The sequence below is a fragment of the Artibeus jamaicensis genome, unplaced genomic scaffold, assembly GCF_021234435.1.
Source record: "Artibeus jamaicensis isolate MK-2021 breed Jamaican fruit bat unplaced genomic scaffold, CSHL_Jam_final contig_548, whole genome shotgun sequence".
Taxonomy (NCBI): Eukaryota; Metazoa; Chordata; class Mammalia; order Chiroptera; family Phyllostomidae; genus Artibeus; species Artibeus jamaicensis.
Window position 1 is genome coordinate 1,172,351 of NW_026521883.1, and position 26,288 is coordinate 1,198,638.

Consider the following 26,288-nt stretch of genomic DNA (forward strand, 5'->3'; position numbering starts at 1 on the left):
CGGCGATCCGTGACGTCACCATTCCGCGACCTGAGTCCGGACTAGAGCTGGGCGTGGGCGTGCCGGCACAAGCGCAGTGTGGCCAGCGCGCCTTGAGCGCGGGAATCGTCCCAGCACTGGAGCTTTCCTCTCCTTTCTTCAGTTGCGGAGGCGCAAGCGTCTTGGTGAGTTCTGTTTGGTGCTACCCGTGCAGAAGAGAAGAGTGTCCTTTTCCCGGCTTATTGACTAATAGATCCTGTAGTTTTTTTCTGCTTTTGCCGCTTGGGTGGGGTATAGAAGATGTCGAGAGCTTGCCCGGGGAAGATATTTAATAGTATGAAGAAAAGAGGGTCCTTTCTTCTCCAGTCCTCGGCTTTCCTTTTCTTTAAAATAATGCTATCTTTTATGGAACATTTTCAGCTGGGTGAAGGAAAAGATGCCTGCGACACGGAAACCGATGAGATATGGACATACAGAGGGACACACAGATGTCTGTTTTGATGATTCTGGGAGGTAAAGTACTGTGAGAAGCAAAAGTTTCAGGTGTAAATATTAGAACATTTATTCTTATGTCATATAAGCCTAAAACAACAGGTAGAAACAGAAATAAGGTTGAAATGTAAAAATGGCACGTTTATTTTCCTTCCATTTATTGTTCAGACTGTCATGGTAGTTTAAGGATATCAAGAAAGTTAACGAGTGTAAAAATTTTACTTCCAGGGGAGTTGGAAAGATGTGAGTTTTCCTTTATATTTTACCTTGTTCACTTTCTTGCTGCATCTCACATTATTAGTTATTTTGTCAGAACGCACCTAGCCTTCTTGTCAGCTTTGTTTTTCAACCACCCCCCCCCCCCTTCCCTGTGGCTAAGGCTGAGTGAGAGACCTTGGGACTATAAACCACTAAGGAGACAAAGATTATCTCCCTTTTACTTTACCCTGCTTGGCTCCTGGCGGATGACTGGTTAGCCAATGACAGGTAAGATTCCTCAAGGGAGGGACATCCTAAGACAGACATGGTCATGGTGTGGCCATCAGGGAAGGACTTGGGGGGGGCTATAGAAAAAGGGAATGATGGACCCTCACCCCTTGGCTTTGACATAACCTGAGTCCCCAGTCTGTCTGCAAGAAGTCTCCTAATCTCTTGGCTGCCTTGCTTCCTGCCTGATTTAAGCCTGAAACATTGCTGGAGGACAGTGCAGCGCTGTGCTGGAAAGGACAGGTTCCCTGGGGCAATCAGGTCTAAGAAAGAATGCAAAAAATCCTGTGAAACCTGCTTTGCTAAGAATGCCCCCAATTTTCTGATAAGGGTTCAAGCAAGAAATGAGTTTGTTTCCCAAAGTTTTATGGCCCTTTGGTTAACTAACCCTGACTCAGAATAAGCCCACAGAGTTCTTTGAATATTATTTGTAAGAAGTAATCAGCAACATCCTTTCCTTTGTTACCTGTAAAAGGTAATCAACTAAAGCAAACCTGAGCATAATGAGTGAGAACCTTCTTTGATGTATGCTATTAGAAACCTATAAAAGCCTGTCCAGGCAAGGGTTGGGGCACTCTGTCACTCAGAGAGTGGCTGTGCCATCACTTTTTCTCCACAAGACTTTTGCAGTCTGTGTGAATTTGCTCATTGCATCCACAACACATGGACCCTGCTGGACAGAGTCTGCATCAGATTATAGCATATATATGGGTGGAGATGATCCAATAGTGAGGGTTAGGTTGATTTTATAACAAAAAGGGGGAGAATTGCTGGAGTGATGTCCTGATTAAGTGTGAGGGGCTAGCACATTGTGCACAAGAGGGAGAGATTGGCCAAAGGTAGGAGAAGCATGGTCAAATTCATATGTGGAGGGGAGGAACATGCACTTACATGAGATGGGGAAAACCTGTGGACAATAACTGTAGAATGCTTGTGTTTTCTCAGTGAATAGGATATAAAGTCATTAGCTGACAGTGGGAAGGAGGAGGTTTGAAGAAAGAGGAGTAGATATGAGATAATAGAGGAGAGAGAAAGCTAAATGAACTAGGGAATATAGTTGGATTGCTGGGCAGTATTAAAGGCCTACTTCAGGTTAGTGATTGTGGTTTTAAAGTGAGACATATTACCAGGTTATATGTTTTTCTCGAGCTTTATTTAGTTCTGCTTGTACAAATTTATTAATAGGCAGAAAATTGGATTTAACCAGGGTTGGGATTTTGCCTGGTAAGTGTGACAAAGTCAGAGGGCCATGGGTTTAAGGATGATGCAGAGGAGTGATCTTAATAGCAGACTATGAAATCTGAGCCAGACTAGGAGGGATGTGAGAACTTGAAGGGATAGTGGAAAGACAGTTTCAGTAAATTGTAGATCCTAATAGAATTTAAATATTTTTGGAGTTAGGATATTAAGGGTGATAGGTGAAAAGATAAGTGATTAAGATGTTTGAAGTTGGGATTATGAAGCATTTGCAGTATTTGTGAAGACAAAAATCTAGGCCCTAACAATGGGAATCCAAGATGGGGCAGAGGACAAGAGTGAGTATCAGAAGGTTTTACCAATATGGATATTGGAAACACTAAGAATGTTGACAGGAATAGTGTTGTTAGAGAGAATAACAATGAGTTTAGTGCTAAAAATCCTTAGGGCACTGAGGGGATTTCTCTTTAAGAACCTGTAGGCGGTCTGATGGCAGTTTTGTTGTTGTTTGTTTAAAGAGAGGGTGTGGCAATAGAATGCAAGTGGTAATGAATGAAATGCCAGGAAGCCCACCTCTAGGTCCCAGAGGGATATAGAAAAGAAATTAGCCACCACTTAAGAGGGCTTAAGAGGCAGCAGTGTTCATAAAAGAGCTGATGGTACAGAAATTTTGCTGGTGCCTGAATAATCTCCTGAGGCCCAGTCCAAGGGTTAGAGAGGGGAGGGCTGATGAGGGAAGAACGTGGTTCTGTGAGGGTAAGAGAATCCAGAAATGCCTTTGTAATCATTGGCATTTTGTAAGATACATACTAAAGAAGATAAAGGCATTAATCGAATTAGTCCTTATGCTCAGAAACTTGCAATAGATTTCTTAATTTATCATCTAAACTAGGACTTCCTTGAGAAGGGAGAGAAAGATTGCAAGAGAATTTCAATTAAAATTATAATATTTTGAAGTATTTACTGATTGGCAAATTCTTCTGTTTTGATAGGTCTATAACATTTCTATTAAAAACTGCTTCAAAACATTTTTTCCTAGAAAACATTTATACTTACGAGATTAAAAACATCTTTGTATGTGATTGTCTAAACATAACATAATCTAAACACTAACATAAGTAGAATAGTCTATTTGTGTACTTGAATCATTTTTTTAAACCAGTCTCTAATATGGTGTTGCTGATGTACTTTTGAAAAACATTTTTTCAGTATGGTCTCATTTTTATTAAAAAATTGGTGCAGTCATCCTCGGAGTTGCATTTTATGGTTAATAAATTTTTTTTTTTATTTTTTTATTTTAAAGATTTTATTTATTTCTCTTTAGAGGGGAAGGGAAGGAGAGAGGGAGAGAAACATCAATGTATGGTTGCCTTTCGTGCATCCCCTGCTGGGAACTGGCCTGCAGGGAACCTGCCTGCAACCCTGGCATGTGCCCTGACTGGGAATCGAACCGCGATTGTCTGGTTCGCAGGCCTGCGCTCAATCCACTGAGCTACACCAGCCAGGGCGGTTAATAAATTTTAAGTGAGGCCTTCAGTTAATTCTTTTCTTTAGGTCATAGTGTTTTTCAATAATAAAATACTGTTCAGGTTCTCATGTACCTAATAAAGTCAGAGAAAATTCTATTAAATGGAAGAGTCTTCATTTTTAAAAATTTATTTTAATTGAAATGTATAAATATTTCAGTTTTAGTATTTTTTAGGTTTTGGTTTTTTATCTGCATTCAGAGTACCCTTTTTCCATAATAAGGTCTTCAGTATTTTTAAAGACAAAATTCATCAAGTAAGCTTTTTCTGTGATTTCTTTGAATATGTCCCAAATTTTAGGCCTACTTAATTTTATTTTGTTATGGAATAAAACATAAATTTATATTATTAGAAAGGAGTTCCATCAAAAGATTCTTCCTGCAAGTCAAGATATTTCAAAGTACAATTATAGAATTTCAAAATTAAATCATTCAGTGTGTCAGCTTTTAATGCACAATTTGTTCAGTTTTTATTTGCTTTTGTAGGGATAAATTTCAATGTCTTCCTGTTCATAGTTTTGTTTTCATTAATTGAATTTTACTAAAAGCTTCAAAGGGTTAACTTGAACGATCTGATTAAAGATTTCTGATTCTGAACAAAATGCAACTGAGATTTAAATGACTTATTTCCAACAATAATAATGGGATCATTATATGACACGGGTTTTATAAAGTCAGTCTTCAAAGGCTCATATATTAAAGATATAATTGATGGTAGGCGGCAGAGAAAGCATCTGCATTGTTGAAGTATTTTTGTATATTTAATATCAGCTTGTTATAAAATTTTTGTTCTGGGTATAAACAAGATTATCTAAAAATTTGACAAGTATGGCCTCTGTTTTGACTGGTATGTTATCACAGCTCATTTGGGCACAATTGTGAATTATAATTCCAGTGCTGAGTACATTTGTGTTTTATAGATTAAGAAGAACATTGTTTTTACAAATGTTGTGCTTTATCAGAGTGTGTATTATTAATATAAAAATTAAAAATTTTATCTTTAGCCTTGAACTTTTCAAGCATAGTAAGATAGAATTCACAGTAATGTCAGATATTTCACTTTTAAAAGAATGAACTTACAGAAGCTGTACTTTGTTTCCATGAGCTAAGGGGAAACTAAACCATTATTGGAATTAATCTGACCGACTTTCTGTTTTAGACCTTTGATGACATTGATATAAAACCAGCATCACTGAACTGTTTGAAAAGCCTTTTTACTAATGGAAGCAACACATTAACAGCTATCACTTTACTTTTCATATTTGCACTAGAAAATTTAGAATGAAAAGTGAATAAAATTAATTTAGAACAACTGTCATTTGTTTTGATGTTGCACTGTCCAATACAGTAGTTACTAGCCACTCATAGCTATTTAGCTTTAAATTAATTAAAATTAACTAAATTAAAAATTCAGTTCCTTGGTCCCACTAGGCACATTTCAGTAGCTTAGTAGCCAGAGGTAGACCATTCCATCATCTCAGAAAGTTCTATTGAACAGCACAGTCCTAATTGACAAGATGCACATTCACGCTGCAGCTGCATGGTTTTCAGATAGTCTCAAGGTAACTTCGGACTTACCAGGTAGATGCTGCTGCTTCTTCAGAAGTTGTGTATGTGCGACTTTCCTGTGGTTGTGTTGTCACTGTAGCCCCTGTGGTAAATGTCAACTTAGATTTTGTTCATGTTACACTTTTATTACCAAGTGCTTGAGAAGCAGAAATTTAGTATTTAACTTTTTATTAAACAGGTACTTTATATATTTTGCTTCAGTTCCTCTCTACTGAAATATTTTTGTTTTTGAAAACTTAAAAAGCATAGCCAATAATAAAATGAATAAGTAGTTTTATTCCTATAGTAAGAATGTTCAGACTACTCTAAAAGCTCTTCAAAGGATAACTTAACTATTTACTGCATATTTTTCTCATTAACTCCCCTATATTTTACTATTATTTCCCACTGGCCCAACCAACTGGCACCTGCAACTTTGTTCATCTCCCTTGGCTGATACACCAAATAGTTGGTAGGGACAGCAATATGAAATAATCTCTCCCATCTCCACTATATACTGAAAGAAAGCACTTTCCCTAAGGGCCTGTGTTTGACTTCATTTTGATTTTTATGTGCTATGCTTGAGAGGAGGTGTTACATCGTATCAAGAAAAGAATGGAAAGGGGGAGATGAGTTATCACTGGTTGTCTTTCAGATTTACCTATGTGTTGAAGTGAGAACTCTATTCTTTGCACTTGTTACGCAACTGAACAAGGTTATGACAGAAGCTGGAAGTGCAAAGAAGAAGTCTGTCAAACCCAACTCATCCAATTTTGATGCAACTAATACTAATTGAGAATAAATGCTGAGTTGGCTGGATGCATAAAACAGGAATGTCCTGGTGGGACTGATATTTATGGTTCTATTTATTTTCTATGGAGCAAGGTTATTCTAAACAGAATGATTCTAGTCTACATTTTCTTTTTCAGTTTCCTGTTCTGTTTGCTTTAGGTAAACTCCCCCAAGCTTTACTCACTCTATATTTTGGTTTGTGTGTTTTGTCTGTTTGAAACTGCTGTCTTCACCAGTGTCAGTTTATCCTACTTGTCCTTTGACTCTCCAGTGAATATAACTACCCTTCTGATTTTCCAAGTGGGAATTAATCTTTTTCTTCTGAACATCCACAGTCCTTTTAAAAAATTGTAATATACATTTTTTAAAGGTTTTATTTATTTTTAGAGAGGGGAAGGGAGGGAGAAAAAAGAGGGAAACATCAGTGTGTGGTTGCCTACTGGCACCTGGCCCACAACCCAGGCATGTGCCCTGACTGGGAATCAAACCAGGAACTTTGGTTCACAGGCTGGTGCTCAATCCACTAAGCCACACCAGCCAGGGCCACAGTTCCTTTTATGGCTTCTCTTTGCCATTTTTCATGTTATTTGTATATTTCACTTGCTTTTGTATATGTCTAGATAGGACACATACCAGATGAATAAAAGCACTTGAAAGACAAGATGTAAAATAAAATTTGAGAGCTATAGGTATCCATATGCATAATCAGCTTTGGATAATTGAACTCTTGCATCCATTTATCCAATTCAGCAAACATTTATCAAAGTCTCTATATAATGGAGACTGATTTGTGTTAGAGACACAATGGTGAGCTCTGGAGACCTGGTCCCTGGTGTACAGAGATTACACACTCAATCGTTCTTAAATTATTACAAATAAGTAAAGATCTTTTTACCAGGAAGAAACTGAAGAGAACATTAAACTCACCTTTTTATTTTACAGCATAGGAGGTTAGCAGTCTTTGTTACTGAGGTTTATGAATGTAAAATCGGAAAGCATATCTTGATTTTATTTAAAAAAAAACACAACTAAGTACCATCTAAAGATAGGCCTGAAAACAGGGTGACTTTTTAATGAGTGTTTTCTTTACAGTTGCATTGTGACTTGTGGAAGTGATGGTGATGTGAGGATTTGGGAAGACTTAGATGACGATGATCCTAAGTCCATTAATGTTGGAGAAAAGGCATATTCGTGTGCTTTGAAGGTATTAAAAACAATTAGTACAATTGATGTGAAATTGTACTGCCATGTGAATATTTTTTATGCTTAGCTGAAAAGGATTTTTATAAGTTATGAATAGATACAGCTTTTTATTTCTTTTAGGAAATAATATTTTACCATGTATAATAATGCCATAATTGCCCAAAAGTTTTACAGGCAAAATTTGAGTGGTTTATTCAGGGTGATTAATGGATATTAATGGTGAACCAGTTAAAGTATATGCAAGAAGATGTACCTTTTTTTTTTTTTTAAAGAAAGAACTTTAAATCTTCCTTATAATTTTTTTGTGGCACAACACAGTCGCATTTTCAGGTTCTGAGATGTAGGTTACTTGGAGAATGAAGACATGTTTTCAGAAGGACTTTGTAAACTAAGACTCTAAAAACCACTAAGCTTTTTGTTTGTGAGGAATTTTAAGTTGGGTGTATTATATTGGGTAGGAAAAAAATTTCCACAGAATTAATATTTTTTTAAAACTCAGGCTCATTCAGGTAGATGAGATAGTCTTTAGATACTTTGTTTTTTTAAAAGATTTCATTTACTTATTTTTAGGCAGAGGGAAGGAAAGGAGAAAAAGAAGGAAATATCAGTGCGTGGTTGCCTCTCACATGCCCTCCACTGGGGACCTGGCCCACGACCCAGGCATGTGCCCTGACTGGGAATCGAACTGGAAACCCTTTAGTTCACAGGCTGGCGGTCAATCAGCTAAGCCACACAAGCCAAGGCAAGATATTGTTTTTTAAATGGTCATATATAATGGAAAATATATTCCCAGAAGTATAAATCACTAACATACATTAAATTGAAGTTAAATCTCACTAATAAGCAAGTAAGTGCAAATTAAACAGTTGGATCTTTCTTTCTATGAGATTGGCAAGAACAAAATTAATCTCAGGAATAGTGAAGGCTTGGAGAAATACTCGTAAAGGGAGAACACTGTGTGTGTGTGTGAACTCTCACACTACCATACACACAACACCTCTGACACCAGATGTGTTGATTTTTTCCTACACCAAGTAATTCTCTGCAGTACCAGTGTGTGTGTATGTGTGTGTGTGTGTGTGTGAACTCTCACACTACCATACACACAACACCTCTGACACCAGATGTGTTGATTTTTTCCTACACCAAGTAATTCTCTGCAGTACCAGCTGGGTGTCCTATAATTCGGATTCAGTTCAATTCTGACACTAACTGGAGTTTGTGCAGACTCTTCATGTTAAGGTTTCAGTCATGTAAAACTGTCCCCAATTTCAGATACCAATCACAAGTAGTAGGTCCCCATATTACCTACAACTTCTGTTTAACTTCAGTATAAATTGCAGGTTCCTATGACCCCCTCCTTGGGTTCTGTCACTTGCTTCAGCAGTTCACAGAACTTAGGGAATCACGTTTATCAGTTTATTATATGGTAAAGGGTACTGATGAACAAGTCAGATAAAGGGGTATGTAGGGCAATGTCTGGGAGAGTCCTGCGTGCAGGAGCTTTTTTGTCCCTGGGGTGTTGGGGTGCTCCAGCCTCCCGGTATATGGATGTGTTCCCCAACCTGGGAGCTCCTTAAACTCCATACTATTGGGATTTTTATGGAAGCTTTATCACATGAAATGATTGATCTTTAATTCCATTTCCAGCTCCTTTCCCCTTCTAGTGTAGGGGGTAGGGCTGAATGTTCCAAGCTTCCAGTATTGGTTTTATCTTTCTAGTGACTAGCCACAATCCTGAAGCTATCCAGGAGCCCAGGAAGAGTGCCTCATTAGAACAAAAGAAACTCCTGTTACCCAGGAAATTCCAAAGGATTTAGGAGCTCAGTGTCAGTAGTTAGGGTCAAAGACCAGGTATTAGAACAAAAGATGTTTCCTGTGTTCTTATCACTTAGAAAATGAGAGCAGTTTTAGGAACTCTGCTCCAAAAACTAGGAGCAGAGATCAATATATATTTCACAATATTATACACAGTTGCTCAAATATTTTTTAGAGTAAGTTGATATTACATATCAGTATATATTAGAATGCACACTTTGCTTTCTCCTTGTCTCTGTGTCTCATATCTCTCTTTTTTCTTATAAGGATGCCAGTCTTTATTACATCTGTAAAGATTCTGTTTCCAAATAAAGTCATTCTCAGGTACCTGGGCTCAGGAGTTAGAGCTGTCTTTTGGGGGCCATTATTCAGCCCACCATAAGTACCATAGTCAGCCCTAAAATGTTTTCTTTGGCTTTAGGAATGGAGTTTGTGGGGCTTCATTGAAATGATATTACCAAATAGCCATGCAAAGTTGATCATTTTACAATATATTTTATTTAAAACATAATTGCTTGTAAACATATACTTTCTATTTTTGGATTCAGTCACACAGGAAAGTATAATTAGATGCTTTATTTGAGAACAAAGTGGAGAAAATATCACCCTCCAATGTGAAACCGGGATGAATTGACATGTTTATGGGTAGTAATACTTAATGCTTGCGTAGTATTTTATATTGTCAGGCCTTTTAACCAAGATATGGAGAGTTATGTGGAATTATGTTCATTTTAATCTTGGGAAAATCAAAGCTCAGAGGAAGGCGAAATGACTTAGAGAGGAGCACAGTGGCTGGAGCTAAAGGTGTCCTGTGCGGGGTTCCATTCCTCTCAACCCACCAGGGAGATGAGTGGGCTGACCAGTTCCTGACCAGAGCCCTGATCCTTTGGATGCTTTATTCCTTTAAAACGTATTAGTTGAGTGCTGGCTGGTGTAGCTCAGTGGATTGAGCATGGGCCGCAAAACAAAAGGTTGCAGTTCGATTCCCAGTCAGGGCACATGCCTGGTTGCAGGCCAGTTCCCCAGTAGAGGATGTTCCAGAGGCAGCCACACATTGGTGTTTCTCTCCCTCTCTTTCTCCTACCCTTCCCCTCTCTCTAAAAATACATAAAATATTTTTTAAAAAAACTTTTATTAGTTGACAAAGTACTGATAGTATTTGGTTTCCCAGTAGATTCAGGTTTTTAAAAAAAATTCAGGTCTTCCAGGTGAATGAGTGTAGTTATATACTATGATATGAATAGAGGGACTAGTTAATATGTTACTGAAGAATTACCAAAATTCTTTATTAGAGCTAAGGATGCTTACTCAGTATTCTACTAGAAATCGTCTGCAAGAAAAACACAGCCAAGTTACCAAATTCCTATAGATTTGCTCTTGTAAATAGTTGATATATCTGCAGTTTTGCCAAAGAACACAGCATCATCAGTGTTGTCTTGAATTGATTATAGTTTTTTTATTCTCTTCTTCTTTTTACATTTAAGTTATTGTTACCTTTGCTTGAACCTTACGAATTTAGTTTATTGTGAATTGTTTAACTATTTACAGTAGTTACAGCATAGACATAAATAGTACTTTTCACCAGTCTTCCAATAATTGAACTTGATAAATGTATATTACAGTTCAAGTTTGAATCATCTGTATTGTTATTCAATCAGATGTATGCATTCTCCCAAATTTTGCTGTTTGGTAACATCATTGTTAATATCAAGTTCTCTATCCACTGGAGCAGCAGCAGAGGCTATAGGTAGACTAAGGGTCCTAAATATGCAAAATGTGCAAATAGGGCTGACACCTATCGCTGTATGATAGAGTATATTCATTAGCAAACTTGAATCGTTTGTTTCTCTAGGCGTATATTATTTCATTTAAATTAATAAAGTGACCATATGATTTATCAAAGCTTTTATGTGGATGGTAGGCTATGATTTAGTATGTTGGGACTTAATCTCTTTTGGAAAAGTAATAAAGTACTGGGCTAGATCCTTGGTCTTTTATGATTGGTAGCTAAAAGCTCTGCTAAGCAGTGGTATCTACTGATAATTTTCAGAACCTGAAACTTTCTATTTATTTAGTGCATTTAAGAAGGCACTATGGATTCTGCATTTAGATTTTTTTCTATTTCAGACAAGACATGTAATATGATTTTGTTGTGGAAACTATAGTGTGGCCATTGTGGCTGTGCCTTCTGATAAGCTTGTCCCTTGCTGAGACTAGCTGTGTTTTCTCTAAAAAGGTCTCGTGTGTCTCTTTTTTTTTTTAGTGACACTTGTAAACTCATAAAAATACTAATTAAGTATTTTTCTTAACCAGAAGTAAAAGAAAAACCTGAGGTTAAATGTTTGGCTGGTAAAGGGGCAATTAAGTTTTCTAAAGGTAGCAAATAAAATTTTCTTGCTAGTATACATTTCAAGAGAGTTGTGCATTGGTAATTTTTCTCTTGACATGAATTATATTTGTAAGGTTTTTTGTTTGTTTGTTTTTAAGGACTTTTAATTATGGAGAGATGCCCAGCCAGTCAATTTAGATTTGTTTTGTCAATATTTCTTACCTGTATTTTCCTTTTAGAGTGGAAAATTGGTCACTGCAGTATCTAATAATACTATTCAAGTCCATACATTTCCTGAAGGAGATCCAGACGGCATATTGACTCGCTTCACCACAAATGCAAACCATGTGGTCTTTAATAGTGATGGTACAAAAATCGCTGCTGGGTCTGGGTAAGGCTCTTTGATATCAGAAAAGGAAATAATGTTAGAACAGAATGGCCTCATTCATTGCTTTCAGGGTAACATTTTCAGGGTAACTCTCTTCTTTTTTCTTCACTTAATTTTTATATTAAAATATTTTAACTAGTAAAGGTTTTTGCGGACAGACTTGTGTTTTTTGTAAATTGAGCTGTGTGTATTGCTTTGCAGACAGTCTGTTTAGTAAATGATGGAAAGGTTGGGGAAGATGATAGTTTGGTACTAAATGAAAAAAATTATTTTAGGTAGAACTGGGCTTGTACAGTCAATATTTTTATACTTTCCCTTGGTGTTTGTCATAGGAAAAAGTAATTGGTGAGTGGCTGAGGCAGAGTGAAAGATAAAGCCCTTTTAAAAATGGCGTGGCTGTGATTTGAGTAGCAAACAATAGAAGCCTAAAATGTAACTATGGAAGCCACTCAGGAAATACTTATATTTTAACATAATTGGAAGTCTTGACTTGTGTTGTTAGCATCTTTATAGAACAAAACTAAAAGATTAGTCATTAAACTTGGCTGTCAGATTTCACAAATTGCTGTAAAGAAATTATGGCCTTCTTGTGATTTTGAAATAATTTGGCTCATAGCATTTAGAAGAGTCTTTTGTATTGACATGTATTCATATACATCACTTTTATTGTTCATAGTGACTTTCTAGTCAAAGTTGTAGATGTGATGGATTGCAGCCAGCAGAAAACATTTCGAGGACATGAAGCCCCTGTATTAAGTCTTTCCTTTGATCCTAAGGACGTCTTTCTGGTAATAACTTCTCTCCCTCTCTTTTTGCATTTTTCTTGATTATGTTTAAAATTGTAAGTCAAGAATTAGCAGAAAATTTCACAGTTGTTAAGAAGACACTTTGACTTATCAATTGAACCAGTTTTCATGTGGTATTATGGCTGTAACTACAGAAGTCTATTGTTTTACTCCTGCAGGCATCAGCTAGTTGTGATGGATCTGTCAGAGTGTGGCAAATTTCAGATCAGGTAAACTCATTCATTTGAATTTAAAGCTTTTTGTCCATTTCCATAATATAATATATAATGTTACATATTGTCCTATTTGGTCAAATTTGTAATTTTTCTTTATAGTTTCTTTTGAGTAGCATTAAAAACTGTTTTTGTGATCAAATTCCATCATAGTCTAATGCAAAGGTAAGCATGTTGAAAACTAACTGCTTTTGTGCCCAGTTACAAGGGACATGATAGATAAATATTTCATTTTTAGGTCTTATAAATCAGTGGGGGAAATTCAGTCATTATATTTACAAACTAGTTGCCATCTGTTGGACCCTAGATGTTGGGAATACAAAAATAAAATAAAGCATGGGCCACCTTAATTTGGGGAGTCACATACCAACTCTTCTAACCCAGCCTGATAAAAGTTTCTTTGTTTTGTTTTGTTTTGTTTTAAATTATTGCTTGTATTTGTTTGTTTATTTTTCTATGAAAGTTTTAAAGGAAGTATGAACAAAGTGCTCTCCAGATTGGCAGAAGATACAGTGAATTCTTCTCCAGGCAATTGGAGAGGCCTTGGCATTTGTAGAGATGGGTCTGATGAGAAAATAAATATCTCCTCCAGATGTGCTTCAACAGCCACACTTTCTTCCCTTTCCCTCTTGAACTATTTAGTAGGGTCGACTTTGACACCATAACATTTTATAGTAGGTCTCTGAAGTTTGTTTTTGTAGAGACTTCAAGATTTTAATACTGTTTTGTGTGTGTGTATATGGTTGTATTTTTATTCAATGAGTATAGTGTTTACTTCCTCTACATAGAGTAAGTTTTTGTAGATTTTAGAAAGTTTTTGTAAATTTAATTATTTAAGACTTATGCTCTTTATTCCTCTGAAGGACTTAAAGTAATTTAGATAAATCAAATGTTACTATAACTAAATTAAAGTGTGTTAAATTTTCTTTTTCTGAGCTATAGATCAGTTTAAGGACTCCACCTATTAAATATATTCAGTTTTGCATATCTTTTGGGGAGAATTTTTATAAAGGGAAACATTTTTTTTAATCAGACATGTGCTGTTAGTTGGCCACTGCTACAAAAGTCCAATGATGTGATAAACGCCAAGTCAATCTGCAGACTTGCTTGGCAGCCAAAAAGTGGGAAGGTAAGTGACTCTTATTTTTCTACCTTTTAAAAAAATTATTTGTTTCGGTTCTTATCAAGTTTGAATTTAAGAATAGTTTTTAAATTGTAACCTTTTTTTTTTTAGTATAAATTTTTGAGCCCCAGGCCATCTAATTAATATTGAAATGCTTTAAGAAACATTTCAGGTTTTTAAAGAATCTCTTTTAAAGAGTACATTTTGCCTGAATGAATTTTATATTCTTCTTTAGATCTGTGTTTGATGGAGTGACTCTGGAAATAGTCTTGTTATGTCCACTCTCACCACCTAACTCTCAGTATCTAACATTTTGGGGCTGTGTTAGCAGATACAGTCAGACACCAGAAAGGCGTGAGAGGTTTGGTTGGAGGAAGGAGAATTCTTGTCAGCAAATGAAATGCTCGTATTTAAGGAGATTCCAAGAAAATGAACTGAGGGAAAATATTAATAAAAGAAGGAACTTGAGTAAGGTAACCGTAAGCAAAATTAATATTCAAAACCAGTAACCATCCTATATACAAACAACAGCCATTTAGAAAATACAGTAGGGTAAAATAACGAGGGGCAACTTTGTAAGAAATATGAAATATCGTTATAAAGAGAACTTTAACATGCCAGCAAGAGTTGTTAAAGAAGACTTGTTAAATAGGAAAAACATTCCATTCTTAGAAAGAAAATTTTAATATAAAAAAAGATTTAGCCCTGGCTGGTGTAGCTCAGTGGATTAAGCGCAGGCCTGTGAACCAAGGGATCGTGGTTCAATTCCCAGTCAGGGCACATGCCGGGGTTGCAGGCCAGTTCCTGGTGGGGGACACACTAGAGGCAACCACACACATTGATGTTTCTCTCCCTCTCTTCTTCCCTTCCCCTCTAAAGATAAATAAGTGGGGTCTTTAAAAAAAGGTTTAATGCTTCCCTAAATTATTCCTTAGTTTGCAAAATATTCAGGTATAAAATATCAGATGTTTGGGGGAATCAGATAATGCTGGCTTTAAAGTCCATATGGAAAATTGTCTTTAAAAAAAAAGTGATAGAGTCTAGCCCAGTGAGATACAACAAATGGTGATGCTGTGGGAATTAAACATTTGCTGCTGACTCATGAATAGACAGATAACCTATTAACAGAGAAATGGATTCAATATATATGGGATTTGGTGTATGGTAAAGGTGGAGAAAAGAAGATTTAGTAACTGTATTGGCAAAGGGCATGAATACTAGGAAGTGAAAATCATTTTGAGGACCATCTTGGAGGCTTCCTACCACATGGTAAATTGGCTGTATTCTTTCAACTTTTCTGTATGTGCGAAATTGAAGAAGATTAATAAATTTAACATAAAAAGTAAATATTTTTATGTGATTAAAAATATTTCAGAGTCAAAGGACAGGTTTGGAACAATATGACAAAGAGCTAATGTCAATAATATGCAGAATTCTTACAAATTAATAGGATCATAGTTGAAAGATGGGGGGACACCCCATGAGATTTATGGATTGCTTAATAAAGCTAATTAGGTCTTCAAAACGGAAAAGATTGGACAAGGACATGACCAAATAGTATATAGGAGAAGAAATACAGGTGGCTTGTAACATGTGAAAATATATGTAGCTTTCATACTGAAAAATACAAATCGAAGCTCTAGTGATAGTTTATTTTTCATTAATCAGATGGTCAAAGATCAAAAGTTTGATTATATGCTATGTGGATGAGGGTGTGTTGTTTTTTGTCAGAATTAAAGACCAACAGTACTACTAGGCTCGTGTTTTATAAACATTTATGCATATGCACTACAGGGAACTTAATAACAAAAATGTTCCACCTTCGTTTATAGTAGCAAAAGATTGGAAACACCTAAAATGTTCATTAATAGGGAATTAGTTAAATAAAGTGTGGTATTCCTGAAAGTGAAATACTCTACAACTGTTAAAATGTGATATATCTGTATATCCTCACATGGAATAATCTTCAGAGAAATTAAGTAAAAAACATCAAGCTATAGAATAATAGGTATGTAAGAATGCTATTTATTAATTGTGTGTATGCATACTTGTATATATGTACATATATATTCTTGTATAGCCTATGCTTTTATTTGCCTTTGGGAAGTAGAAACAGAATTTAGGCCTGGGAAGGAGGCTTGCTTTTTAATGTATTCCCTTTTGTGTCATGTGAACTTTTAAAAGTGTACATTCTGTGTTAAAGTAATAAATAGTTGGGGAATTCAGTATGTATTTTTTTTGCTTATAAAACATCAATTTGATTAATTTTTTATGATTTTATTTACCTTTTTAAAGATTTTATTTATTTCTAGAGAGAGGGGATGGGAAAGAAAAAGAGAAACGTCAGTGTGTGGTTGTGGTTGCCCCTTATTGCGCCCCCTACTGGGGACCTGGCCTGTAACTCAGCCATGAGCCCTGATTGGGAACTGTACGGGCAGCTCTTTGGTTTGCCAGCTAGCACTGAGTCCACAGAGCCATACCAGTTGTGGCTGTTTAAAAATTTTTTTAATGTTATTTTTAATCCTTATTCGAGGCCATTTTTTATTGCTTTTAGAGAGAGGGGAGAGAAGCAAATATCAATCTGAGAAACTTTAGTCAGTTGCCTTCTATATGCACTCTGATTTGGGATTGAACCCACAATCTGGGTATATGCCCTGACTGGGAAACAAATCTGTGACCTTTTGGTACATGGAATAAAGCTCCAACTAACTTGAGCCATGCTGGCCAGGGCTGATTAATCTGGTTAATTTAAAAATTAACACAGTTTTCCTGTTTGTAAATAATAGTTTAACATGGAAAGAATGTATCATTTTATTTTTTCTGCTAGTTTTCTTTCTTTTTTTTTTTTGAAGAATGGATAGGAGGATAAATTTCCTTAGTATTTTCAATGTATTCTGGCTTTGTTTCTATTCTTCCAGTAAATGAGATGAATTTTTAGATTCAAAGGTCTTAGATGCCTTAAAAAGTACTATTAAAAATACTAGTAACTACAGGTACTCTTTTTCAATGCAAGCAATAGAGTGACCATCACCTGTTTATTGCTTATCAAGTTTTTAAGAAATTTCTGAGTTTTGTTAGATGCCAGTTAAAATATAAATTTGCTCGTATGTTTTGTAAGCTTATTTGGATGACTTTTCTGCCCTTTTTTCCTTCAAATTAATGTAAACTTTTCTTCAAACTGCGTTTTATCTTCTCTAATAGTTACTAGCAGTTCCTGTGGAAAAATCTGTTAAGCTATATAGAAGAGAGACTTGGAGTAATCAATTTGATCTTTCAGATAATTCCATCTCTCAGGTAGGTTTTGTAAGTGATGCTTTCAGTAGGCTAAAGGGACTATTTAATGCATACTTTGCCTAAATATACTTGCAGTTAAATATCGATAGAAATGGAGAACAACTGTAGACTGTTATGCATGTGTCCACCTTCTGCCTCTCAGTCTTTCTTCATTTAGCCAATAACTGGGCAATACGTAGGACTTTACTAGGTCCTTTTTGACCCTTCTTCTTTGTGAAATTTGATGAGAAAATCTTTTAATTTATAAGAAGTCAAATTTAACTGTAGCATAGTATTAGAACAAGTTATTCTCACATTTTTAGTAGTTGACCTTTATTTTTAAATGAGTTTTACTGAGACTTGTAATCATTGACTTTAGAATTTTAGATCTGGAAAGGTTGTTGATCTGTGTTCTCTCTCTCTCTTCATCTCTCTTTCATACACCTATTTTGCAGTTAAGGAAACAGAGGCCCTGTAAGTGAGCAATGGTTTAATAAGTTTTATTAGTTCTCTGTATGGTGATGGTGACTGCTAAGAGGAAATCTTGTACTTATCTCTCTTTCCAGGATATTAGCATTTTTTTAGATTTTGCTTTTAAACTTGTGCCAGTATAATTTTCACATGATAAATTCATAGCTGCTAGTGAGAAGTGAAAATTACTGAAAAAGAAGTAAGCAAACTTTGTCTTCCCATTTGTGTATCAGATCTAATTAGAAGTTATACAGAATACATCAAATAAGGGTTATTAAAATTTGAATTTGGTGAGTGTTTAGTTTCAAATTTTACAAAATTGTTTATTGTTTTTCTTTATAGACCCTCAATATAGTAACCTGGTCTCCTTGTGGGCAATATTTAGCTGCAGGGAGTATTGATGGTTTGATTATCGTTTGGAATGTGGAAACTAAAGAGTGCATGGAAAGGTATGATACGATACATATTTTGTCTCTTTCTTGTTTATTTCAAGAAAGAAAGGTATGATATATATTTTGTCTCTACTTGTTTATTTCAAGTAGACTTTTGTTTCATGAAATATTTTAGATTTGTAATTACTAGATTGTCAAAATGCAAACAAAAGCCTATTAGTGTGTCAAAAGTTATTTAATCTTTTTGTTGATTGATTTATTTGACCATTTTATTTTTTAATTACAGTTGACATTCAGTATTATTTTATATTAATTTCAGGTTTATACCATAATGGTTAAATAATTATATAATTTATGAAGCGATCCTCCGATAATTCAAGTACCCATCTGGTACCATATGTATTTATTACATTTAACCTTTTCTTCGTGAAATTTACCTAAAATATGTATAGTTTATATTTTTCTTGACAATGTTTTAAGAGTTTTCTTTTTATTTTTAGAGTAAAACATGAGAAAGGTTATGCAGTTTGTGGCCTGGCCTGGCATCCTACTTGTGGTCAGATAGCTTATACTGATGCAGAAGGAAATCTCGGGCTCCTGGAGGATGTCTGTAACCCCAGTGGGAAGACACCGAGCAGTAAGGTAATAAGTCATGTCGTAGAACAATTGCTTCAAAGTCCTTCTGTGGTTATATAGATTTCGAAAGCACCACAACCTACATTATTATCTTGGAAAATCAAAATTTATGTGACTGTGTTTAGTAATGATCCTATAGTGAAGAAAATTGGTTCATCTGATGTTTCCCAAATATATTTTATTAAGAAACTATTTTCCCTCCATATAATGCCTATTAATATTCTTCAAATTTCCAAGGGATACCTTTGTGAAATACTGTTTTCCTATCTTGTTGTTCTGGGGATTGTTAGTTAAATACAGGCATACCTCAGACATATTGTGGGTTCAGTTCCTGGCCCCTGCAAAAAAATGAATACCATATAAAGCGAGTCACAGATTTTTTGGTTCCCCAGTGCATGTTAAAATTGTGCATACACTATACTGTAGTTTATTAAGTGTGAAATAGCATTATGTCTAAGAAAACAATGTACATACCTCACTTAAAAATACTTTATTACTAAAAAACATTAACCATCTTCTGAGCCTTTGGTGCCTTACAATGTTTTTGCTGATAGAGGGTCTTTACCTTCAATTTGTAAAAAATGTAATATCTGTAAAGCTATTATGAAATATGCCTATAAATGTAATATCTGTAAAGCAATAAAATGAAGTATGCCTATAAATGTTCTATAGCTAAAGGGTAAAGTTACTTGTAACTTAGTTTTGGCCGATAAACTTTTTCTGCTCTGAATTAGCTTTAACTCTTACAGCTACCCATATATCTCTTATGCTTAGCCATGTAGCCTTACTAAGGCTTGCTTTAAATAGTCTACTCAAGAAAAAAGTAAATAAAAAATGATGAGACCAAAAAGAGAAAGACAAAAAAACTGTCCAACTTTCTTTATACCTCCTTGTTTTTGTTCATTATTCTCCCTACCTGGCAAATATACCAATTTATATTTCAAGTCTTGGTTTAAACTTTCAGTTAAAGTTGCACTTTATACATGCTTTTATTTCTGCCCAGATACCTGGTATGTGAAACCCCCACTAAAACTATACTAAAGGGATTTTAATTTTTTTAACTTTATTTATTTACTTTTAGAGAGATGGGAAGGGAAGGAGGAAGAAAGGGAGAGAAACACCGATGTGAGAGAGAAACATTGATCAGTTGCCTTCCACAAACAACTGGGGGAATGAACCCGTAACCCAGGCATGTGCCCTTCCAGGCTATCAAACCAGTAACCCTTCTGCTTTGTGAAATGTTGCCCAACCAACTGAGCCATATTAGTCAGGCCTAAAGGAATTTTTTTTAATGTACAATCTCATAAGGCCAAGGAAGACAGTTGAAATACTAATGATAATAATAATATTTTGGAGGCCGGAAAATAGAAGATCATTGGAAACTAACTTGACCTTTTCAAAAAGTTGAACCCTAAGACCTCAGTGGAGAAAAACTGAGGTGCAGTTCAGTTTGCCTGGCTGACACCCCATAGATTTAGAATTTGATAGCATTAGGCACTTCTAAAAGTGGGTTGAAAATGGGAGGGTTGTTTTATAAAGCAAATAGATCCCTCCAGTGTCAACATCGGTGTGCACAGCTAGGTGACTCTCCTTCCACACCCCCAGACACATTCTGATAGAGTGCTAGAGATTTATTCTTTATTAAAGGTAAAATAGAGGTGTTTGGTCCAAGCACACTTTATAGTTTACAGGCATTAGGTGAAGGGAAAATAACTACTGAAAAGGATTAAATAAAACTGTATATGGTTAAGTGCTGAAACGCCCAGTTTAACTTTTTGTGTGTTGCTCCCAGAGCATTGTCAGCCAGTCTCACATGCTTTTCAGGCTGAAGATTTGAAGAATCCTGTTAGTGGAATTTGTTCAAGAAAAAAAGACTTAAAGAGAGAAAAGATTCTTAACTCCAGGAGAAACAAAAAGTTGTAAAAGAAAGAAAACATCATAAAATAATACGCTGTATCTATAAAATGAGAGTAGGAATGGTGCAGCATCTAGAGTTATTGTGAGGATTTGGTAAATCATGTATAAAGAATTAGAGATCAGAAAAGGGTGACCAGGAGAAATTCATGCAAGTTTTGTACCCTGTGGTTAGGTCAGCACAGTTCCTAGAAAGCTGGAGTGGTCTAGGGAAGCTTCTTTAATGGAGTTAAGGAAACATTGCCTCAGTAAAAGAGCTGATTAATCTGATATTCTCTCTCAATAAATTTGTAATAACGTCATTCTTCAAATACCAGAAACTTAGAATCACACACCCTGCAAGACATCCAGAAATACTTCACCAGGTGAGTATGACAGTGAAGAAGTTTGAGATCCTGCTGAGGTGGCTCACCTGGTAGGACCATGTCACTGGTCCAGAGACCTAAAGATACCATTGGTATAAAGAAGACATTTGAAGCTACGAGAATGCATGGAGAACAACCTTACACCCAATGACAACCACTTATTCAAAACAACCCAGTCACAGATGTCCTGGGGAAAAGTGGCTTTTAAAGATTTTTCTGGAAAAATGGACACACTTGGATGGATACAAATTTGTAATAACTTGAGATAGATTTGTGCTTTGAAAGAATTAGTCCTGGATGCTAAAAAACATGTTAAAAATTCCTACAAAAGCAAAAAAAACAAACAAACACAAGAAACATCCCAACTTGCATAAGAAGCCCATGACTGGTTACCTCCACTTCTATTAAGGAGAAATGGCTCCTGTTCTCCCAAATGTACCCCAAACTCCAGAACCAGGAGCTAACCAAGGTCCTGTCTGAGAAATACAAGGAGCTCCCAAAGCAGATGAAGCTGAAATAGATTGAAGATTTCTAGAAGGAGAAACGAATTTGAGGAGAAACTGACTTAATTTAGGAAGGACTACTCTGGTATAGTTCAAAACTCCAAGAAATCTGTGGTCCCCAAAAGAGCCCACCAAAAGCCCAAAATAAGTTTCAGGAAAATGTGAAAGTGAAGTCCCCCGAGAAAACTTTTTCTGAGAAGATAAAATTCCATAGAGAGTCCTGACTGGATGGCTCAGCTGGTTGGAACATTGTCCTGTACACCAAAAGGTTGCGGGATTGATACCCATTCAAGGGACGTATGGGAGGCAGCCAGTCAATGTTTTTCTCTCATTTCTCTTTCTACACACACACACATTATCTCTCTCCCTCCCCCCTTCTCTCTCTAAAATTAATAAATACGTGTCCTTGGGTGAGGATTAAAAAAAAAAAAAAAACTTCCTGGAGAGACCACACAGCCCCCAGGGAAGGAACACCAGGAGTTTTACCAGGGTTTGTGGTGGAGTAGGGAACTGTGAGACCTGGCCGTGAGTGGGGAATGGTGGCGATCAGTAGACACTGGCAGCGCATCCTGCAAAGCCATTAGGAGCATTATAAGAAGTAGGCCGAGGAGCTGTAGAAACAGTGTAAGGTATACCTGCAATCACTGGCTCAGGAGTCCATCTCCTGAAGAATACTCTGCTTACAGAGAGAACTTACACTAAGCAAAGAGCATGAACATGAATGGAGCCTAAAACCCCAAGATCATCAGGACTAATGTGCGGTCTCCATCAGCAAGGACTGTGCAAGAAGAGCTTGGACAGGAGCAGGGGCTGCAGGCTCCAGAGACAGAATCATCAGACTGTTGGGGCCATTCTCATGACTCACAGGAGAAGAAAATGAGGAAAATGCGGAAAAGGCAGCAGATCCGCAGACTGCAGCAGTGGCGATGAAGATGGGGAACATGAGGGCAGCAGCTCCAGTTCATCCCCCTCAGAGGATGCTTCTGACTCAACCTCCAGATGAGCTTTGTTCATTCCCCAAATGATGGGACAGATAATTTCCCTACAAAAGTCCTTGACATTGACATTATATTAAAAGGCTCTTCTCTCTGTCCCTTTTAATTTTCTTCTTTCTTTCCCTCCTCAAAAGAAAATAGGATTTGTTGGAAAGAAGACATCTTTGTAGGATCTTCTGGCTCTCCTTTATACCCCAGTGCCACCTCCCTCCAGAAAAATTCCATGCAGTTAAGTCTCTTAGAGTAAATAATGATATGAGTAAGTCGTGGAGGGCAAACTGCACTGGACACTGAGTTTGCTGAGGTTAGAAGTTTTACCTCTCATCTTCTGCCTGCCCGAAGTAGTAGGGACACCCAAGAGCTAATGACCCGTACTTTGTGGAACTGCCTCTCAGGACTCTTGCATTAGAACTGGGAAGGGGAAGATTTGATTGATTGGAGATAGGGTAGTTGCTTTTAAGAAAATTGTTGGGGTCTTACTGTATGTAGTTGCTATATGGACAAAATAATTTGTTAGGTTAATTTTTAAAAATCAAAACAATTAGAAGAGAGTCTAACAAGACTTTGTAAGTGTTGCTATTGTATTTATTCAGCCATGAATAGCATTTACATGGTTGTAATAATATAAATACTGTATATTGATCCAACCAAAATGTGAATATATATCTATTGGGAAGATTAGGGTAGGAGAATAGTATGCATGTATACAAGGGGGTAGGGGTGGTTGGAAAATGGCACCAAACCTTTATCTTTCCAAATAGAGGGCAGTTAGGATCTGTTAAGTAAATAGTGATTAAAACTGAAAAATTAAAAGCAGTAGCACTGCAGTATTATTTACAAGTATGGAGGAAGGTAGCAAAAGAAACAACTAAGCAGAGGCTCTGCAGAGGACTGTTTCCATTTTTATAATACTGTTTAACTAATCTATGTTCATGTTACAACATTGATAAAAGGCAAAAAGTAAATCGAGAAATAATTTTTAGTTCAGTGGTCACCTATTCAGAATTGCTCACTTTTCCCATTTTTTTTTTTTTTACTCTTCATAGTACATAAAAAAGATTTTATTAATTTTTAGAGAGAGGGGAGTGGAGGGAGAGAAACATCAGTGTGTGGTTGCCTCTTGCGCACCCCCCCCTGGAGGCCTGGCCTTCAACCCAGGCATGTGCCCCGACTGGGAATCAAACCTGTGACCCTTTGGTTGGCAGGCCAGCACTAAATCCACTGAACCACACCAGGCAGGGCCCCCCCAAAATTTTTAAAGATTTTATTTATTTTCTTTTAGAGAGGTGAAGGAAGGCAGAGAAAGAGGGAGAGAAACATCAGTGTGCAAGAGATCTCATGCCCCCTCACTCGGGGACCTGGCCTGTAACCTAGGCATTTGCCCTGACTGGAAATTGAACTGGTGACCTTTTGGTTTGCAGGCTGAACCTCACCAGCCAGGGCCAAAAATTTTTTTTTAATTCTATTTCATTGATTATTGACTATCCTCTGACATGGTCTGTAGCTGTCCACTGGATGTACAGGCTCTGGGGTTTCCCCGGTGGTGCAGGCCAAGGTCAGCCCCCACCTTTGCCTGGGGCAGCCTTACCTGGGCTATGAAATAATTTGGGGTGGTTGCTACTTGTGCTGATCTTGGAGGTTCCTAGGTGAAGCCAAACTGAATCAATCTAGGCTGCTGCTAGTGCTAGGCCTGGGGCCACTTAGCAAGAGGCACCGGGGCTGCAGGCTCCCTGAGGTCCCCTGTCGCTTGTTTGAGAAGATTTAGGAAGTTGTGAAGCATGAGCCAAGATCAGCCATTCCTATGGAAAAGTCTGTCAACAGCTTGGGCGTGTCGGTAAGTTGAGAGGGATACAAGTGGAGTGGGACGGAGTCTCGGGGAATCTCCAGGTCTGGGCAAGTTAGCCAGGTTGATGGAATCTCAGATATGGCACCTCCCTGTGGGTTCTGTGGTGCTGTGTGGGGAAGGTTCAGAAAAGGGACAGTGGCTTTTCTGTCCAGGAGAAAGCTGTCCCCCAGCTTACTCCTTGATGTCAGGTCCTTCACTTCTGTGTGCCACCGATGCCTTTCAAGCTGCACAGTGGTGCTTGAGCTCAGAGGGAGTGAGTCTGAGTGAGTCTGTGTGTGGGTTCTTGAAGAGGAAATGCTTGGGACTCTAGAAAAAACCAGTTTTTTAAAAATATATGTTTTATTGATTATGCTATTACAGTTGTCCCATTTCTCCCCCTTCATTCTCCTCCACCCTGCACACCCTCTCCCACCCACATTTCCCCCTTGGTGTCATGTCCCTGTGTCATAAATTCTTTAGCTTCTACATTTCCCATACTATTCTTGCCTTCCCCCTATTTTCTACCTACCATCTATGCTACTTATTCTCTGTACCTTTCCCCCCTCTCCTCCTCCCATTCCCCTGTTGCTAACCCTCCATGTGATCTCCATTTCTTTGGTTCTGTTCCTGTTCTAGTTGTTTTCTTAGTTTGTTTTTCTTTTTGTTTTAGGTGTGGTGGTTAATAATTGTGAGTTTGCTGTCATTTTACTATACATGTTTTTTATCCTTTTTCTTAGATAAGCCCCTTTAACATTTAATAAGGGCTTTGTGATGATGAACTCCTTGAAAGCACTTTATCTGCCCTTCTACTCTAAATGAAAGCTTTGCTGAATAGAGCAATCTTGGATGTAGGTCCTTGCCTTTCATGACTTGGAATACTTCTTTCCAGCCCTTTCTGGCCTGTAAGGTCTCTTTTGAGAAATCAGCTGACAGTCTGATGGGAACTCCTTTGTAAGTGACTGTCCCCTTATCTCTTGCTGCTTCTAGGATTCTCTCCATTTTAATCTTGGCTAATGTAATGATGATGTGCCTTGGTGTGTTCCTTCTTGGGTGCAACTTTTTGGGACTCTCTGAGCTTCCTGGAAATCTATATCCTTTCTCAGATTGGGGAAGTTCTTCTTTATTATTCATGTGCAGATAAACCAGGCGAAACTCGGGAGTGAGACAGACCTCGCAATCCAGGTTCCCACTGTGGGGAAATAAAGCCTTAAAACACAGATTGAAAACACTTGTGGGGGTTGAGGCACCTAGAGAGACTCCCAGCCTCACAGGAGAGTTTATTGGAGAGACCCACAGGGTCTTAGGCCACAAGCCCACCCACATGGGAATCAGCACCAGAAGGGCTCAGTTTGGGGGAAGCAGCAGAAGGGACTGAAATCTGACAGAGCAGAGCAAGCACCATTGTTTCCTCTCGGACCCCACCCCCACACACACTGAGTCACAACCCAGTGACTGGGTTGCCCTGCCCTGTTGAACACCTAAGACTCTGCCATTCATATGTAACAGGCGCTACAAGACAAAAAAAAATGGCCAAAACAGAAGAACAGATCAAAGCTCCATAACAAATGTAACTAAGCAACCAAGAGATAGCCAACCTATCAGATGCACAGTTCAAAGCACTGGTGATCAGGATGCTCACAGAATTGGTTGGATTTGGTCACAAATTAGATGAAAAAATGAAGGGTACACTAAGTGAAATGAAGGAAAATGCACAGGGAACCAATAGTGATGGGAAGAAAACTGGGACTCAAATTGATGGAGTGGACCAGAAGGAAGAAACAACCAAACAGAAAAGAATGAAGAAACAAGAATTCAACAAAATGAGGAGAAGCTTAGGAACCTCCAGGACATCTTTAAACATTCCAATGCCCACTGGTTTTTATACCCAAAATTATGGGGACTTATTTTCTTGCCACTGGATCCTGGGCTTGGGGCCCTGGTGTGGGGCTGGCATTGCTTAATCTTGAGATATCCCTCCTGAATTTTTATCTACCACATGCGGGTATAAGATCAGCC

General features: G+C 37.2%; 1 protein-coding gene across 1 annotated transcript in view; it reads left to right on the forward strand.

Moving 5' to 3' along the window:
- Window positions 1-2: 2 nt before the first annotated feature.
- The window catches only part of WDHD1 (WD repeat and HMG-box DNA binding protein 1), a 60,612-nt gene continuing 34,326 nt past the window's right edge, over window positions 3-26,288 (forward strand). The window contains exons 1-10 of the mRNA XM_037155686.2: window positions 3-164; window positions 400-492; window positions 7,112-7,223; window positions 11,609-11,760; window positions 12,434-12,545; window positions 12,722-12,772; window positions 13,809-13,904; window positions 17,100-17,192; window positions 17,985-18,091; window positions 18,535-18,676. Coding sequence (XP_037011581.2) covers window positions 416-492; window positions 7,112-7,223; window positions 11,609-11,760; window positions 12,434-12,545; window positions 12,722-12,772; window positions 13,809-13,904; window positions 17,100-17,192; window positions 17,985-18,091; window positions 18,535-18,676 — 942 coding nt within the window. The 5' untranslated portion in view covers window positions 3-164; window positions 400-415. The remainder of the gene's footprint in view (window positions 165-399; window positions 493-7,111; window positions 7,224-11,608; window positions 11,761-12,433; window positions 12,546-12,721; window positions 12,773-13,808; window positions 13,905-17,099; window positions 17,193-17,984; window positions 18,092-18,534; window positions 18,677-26,288) is intronic.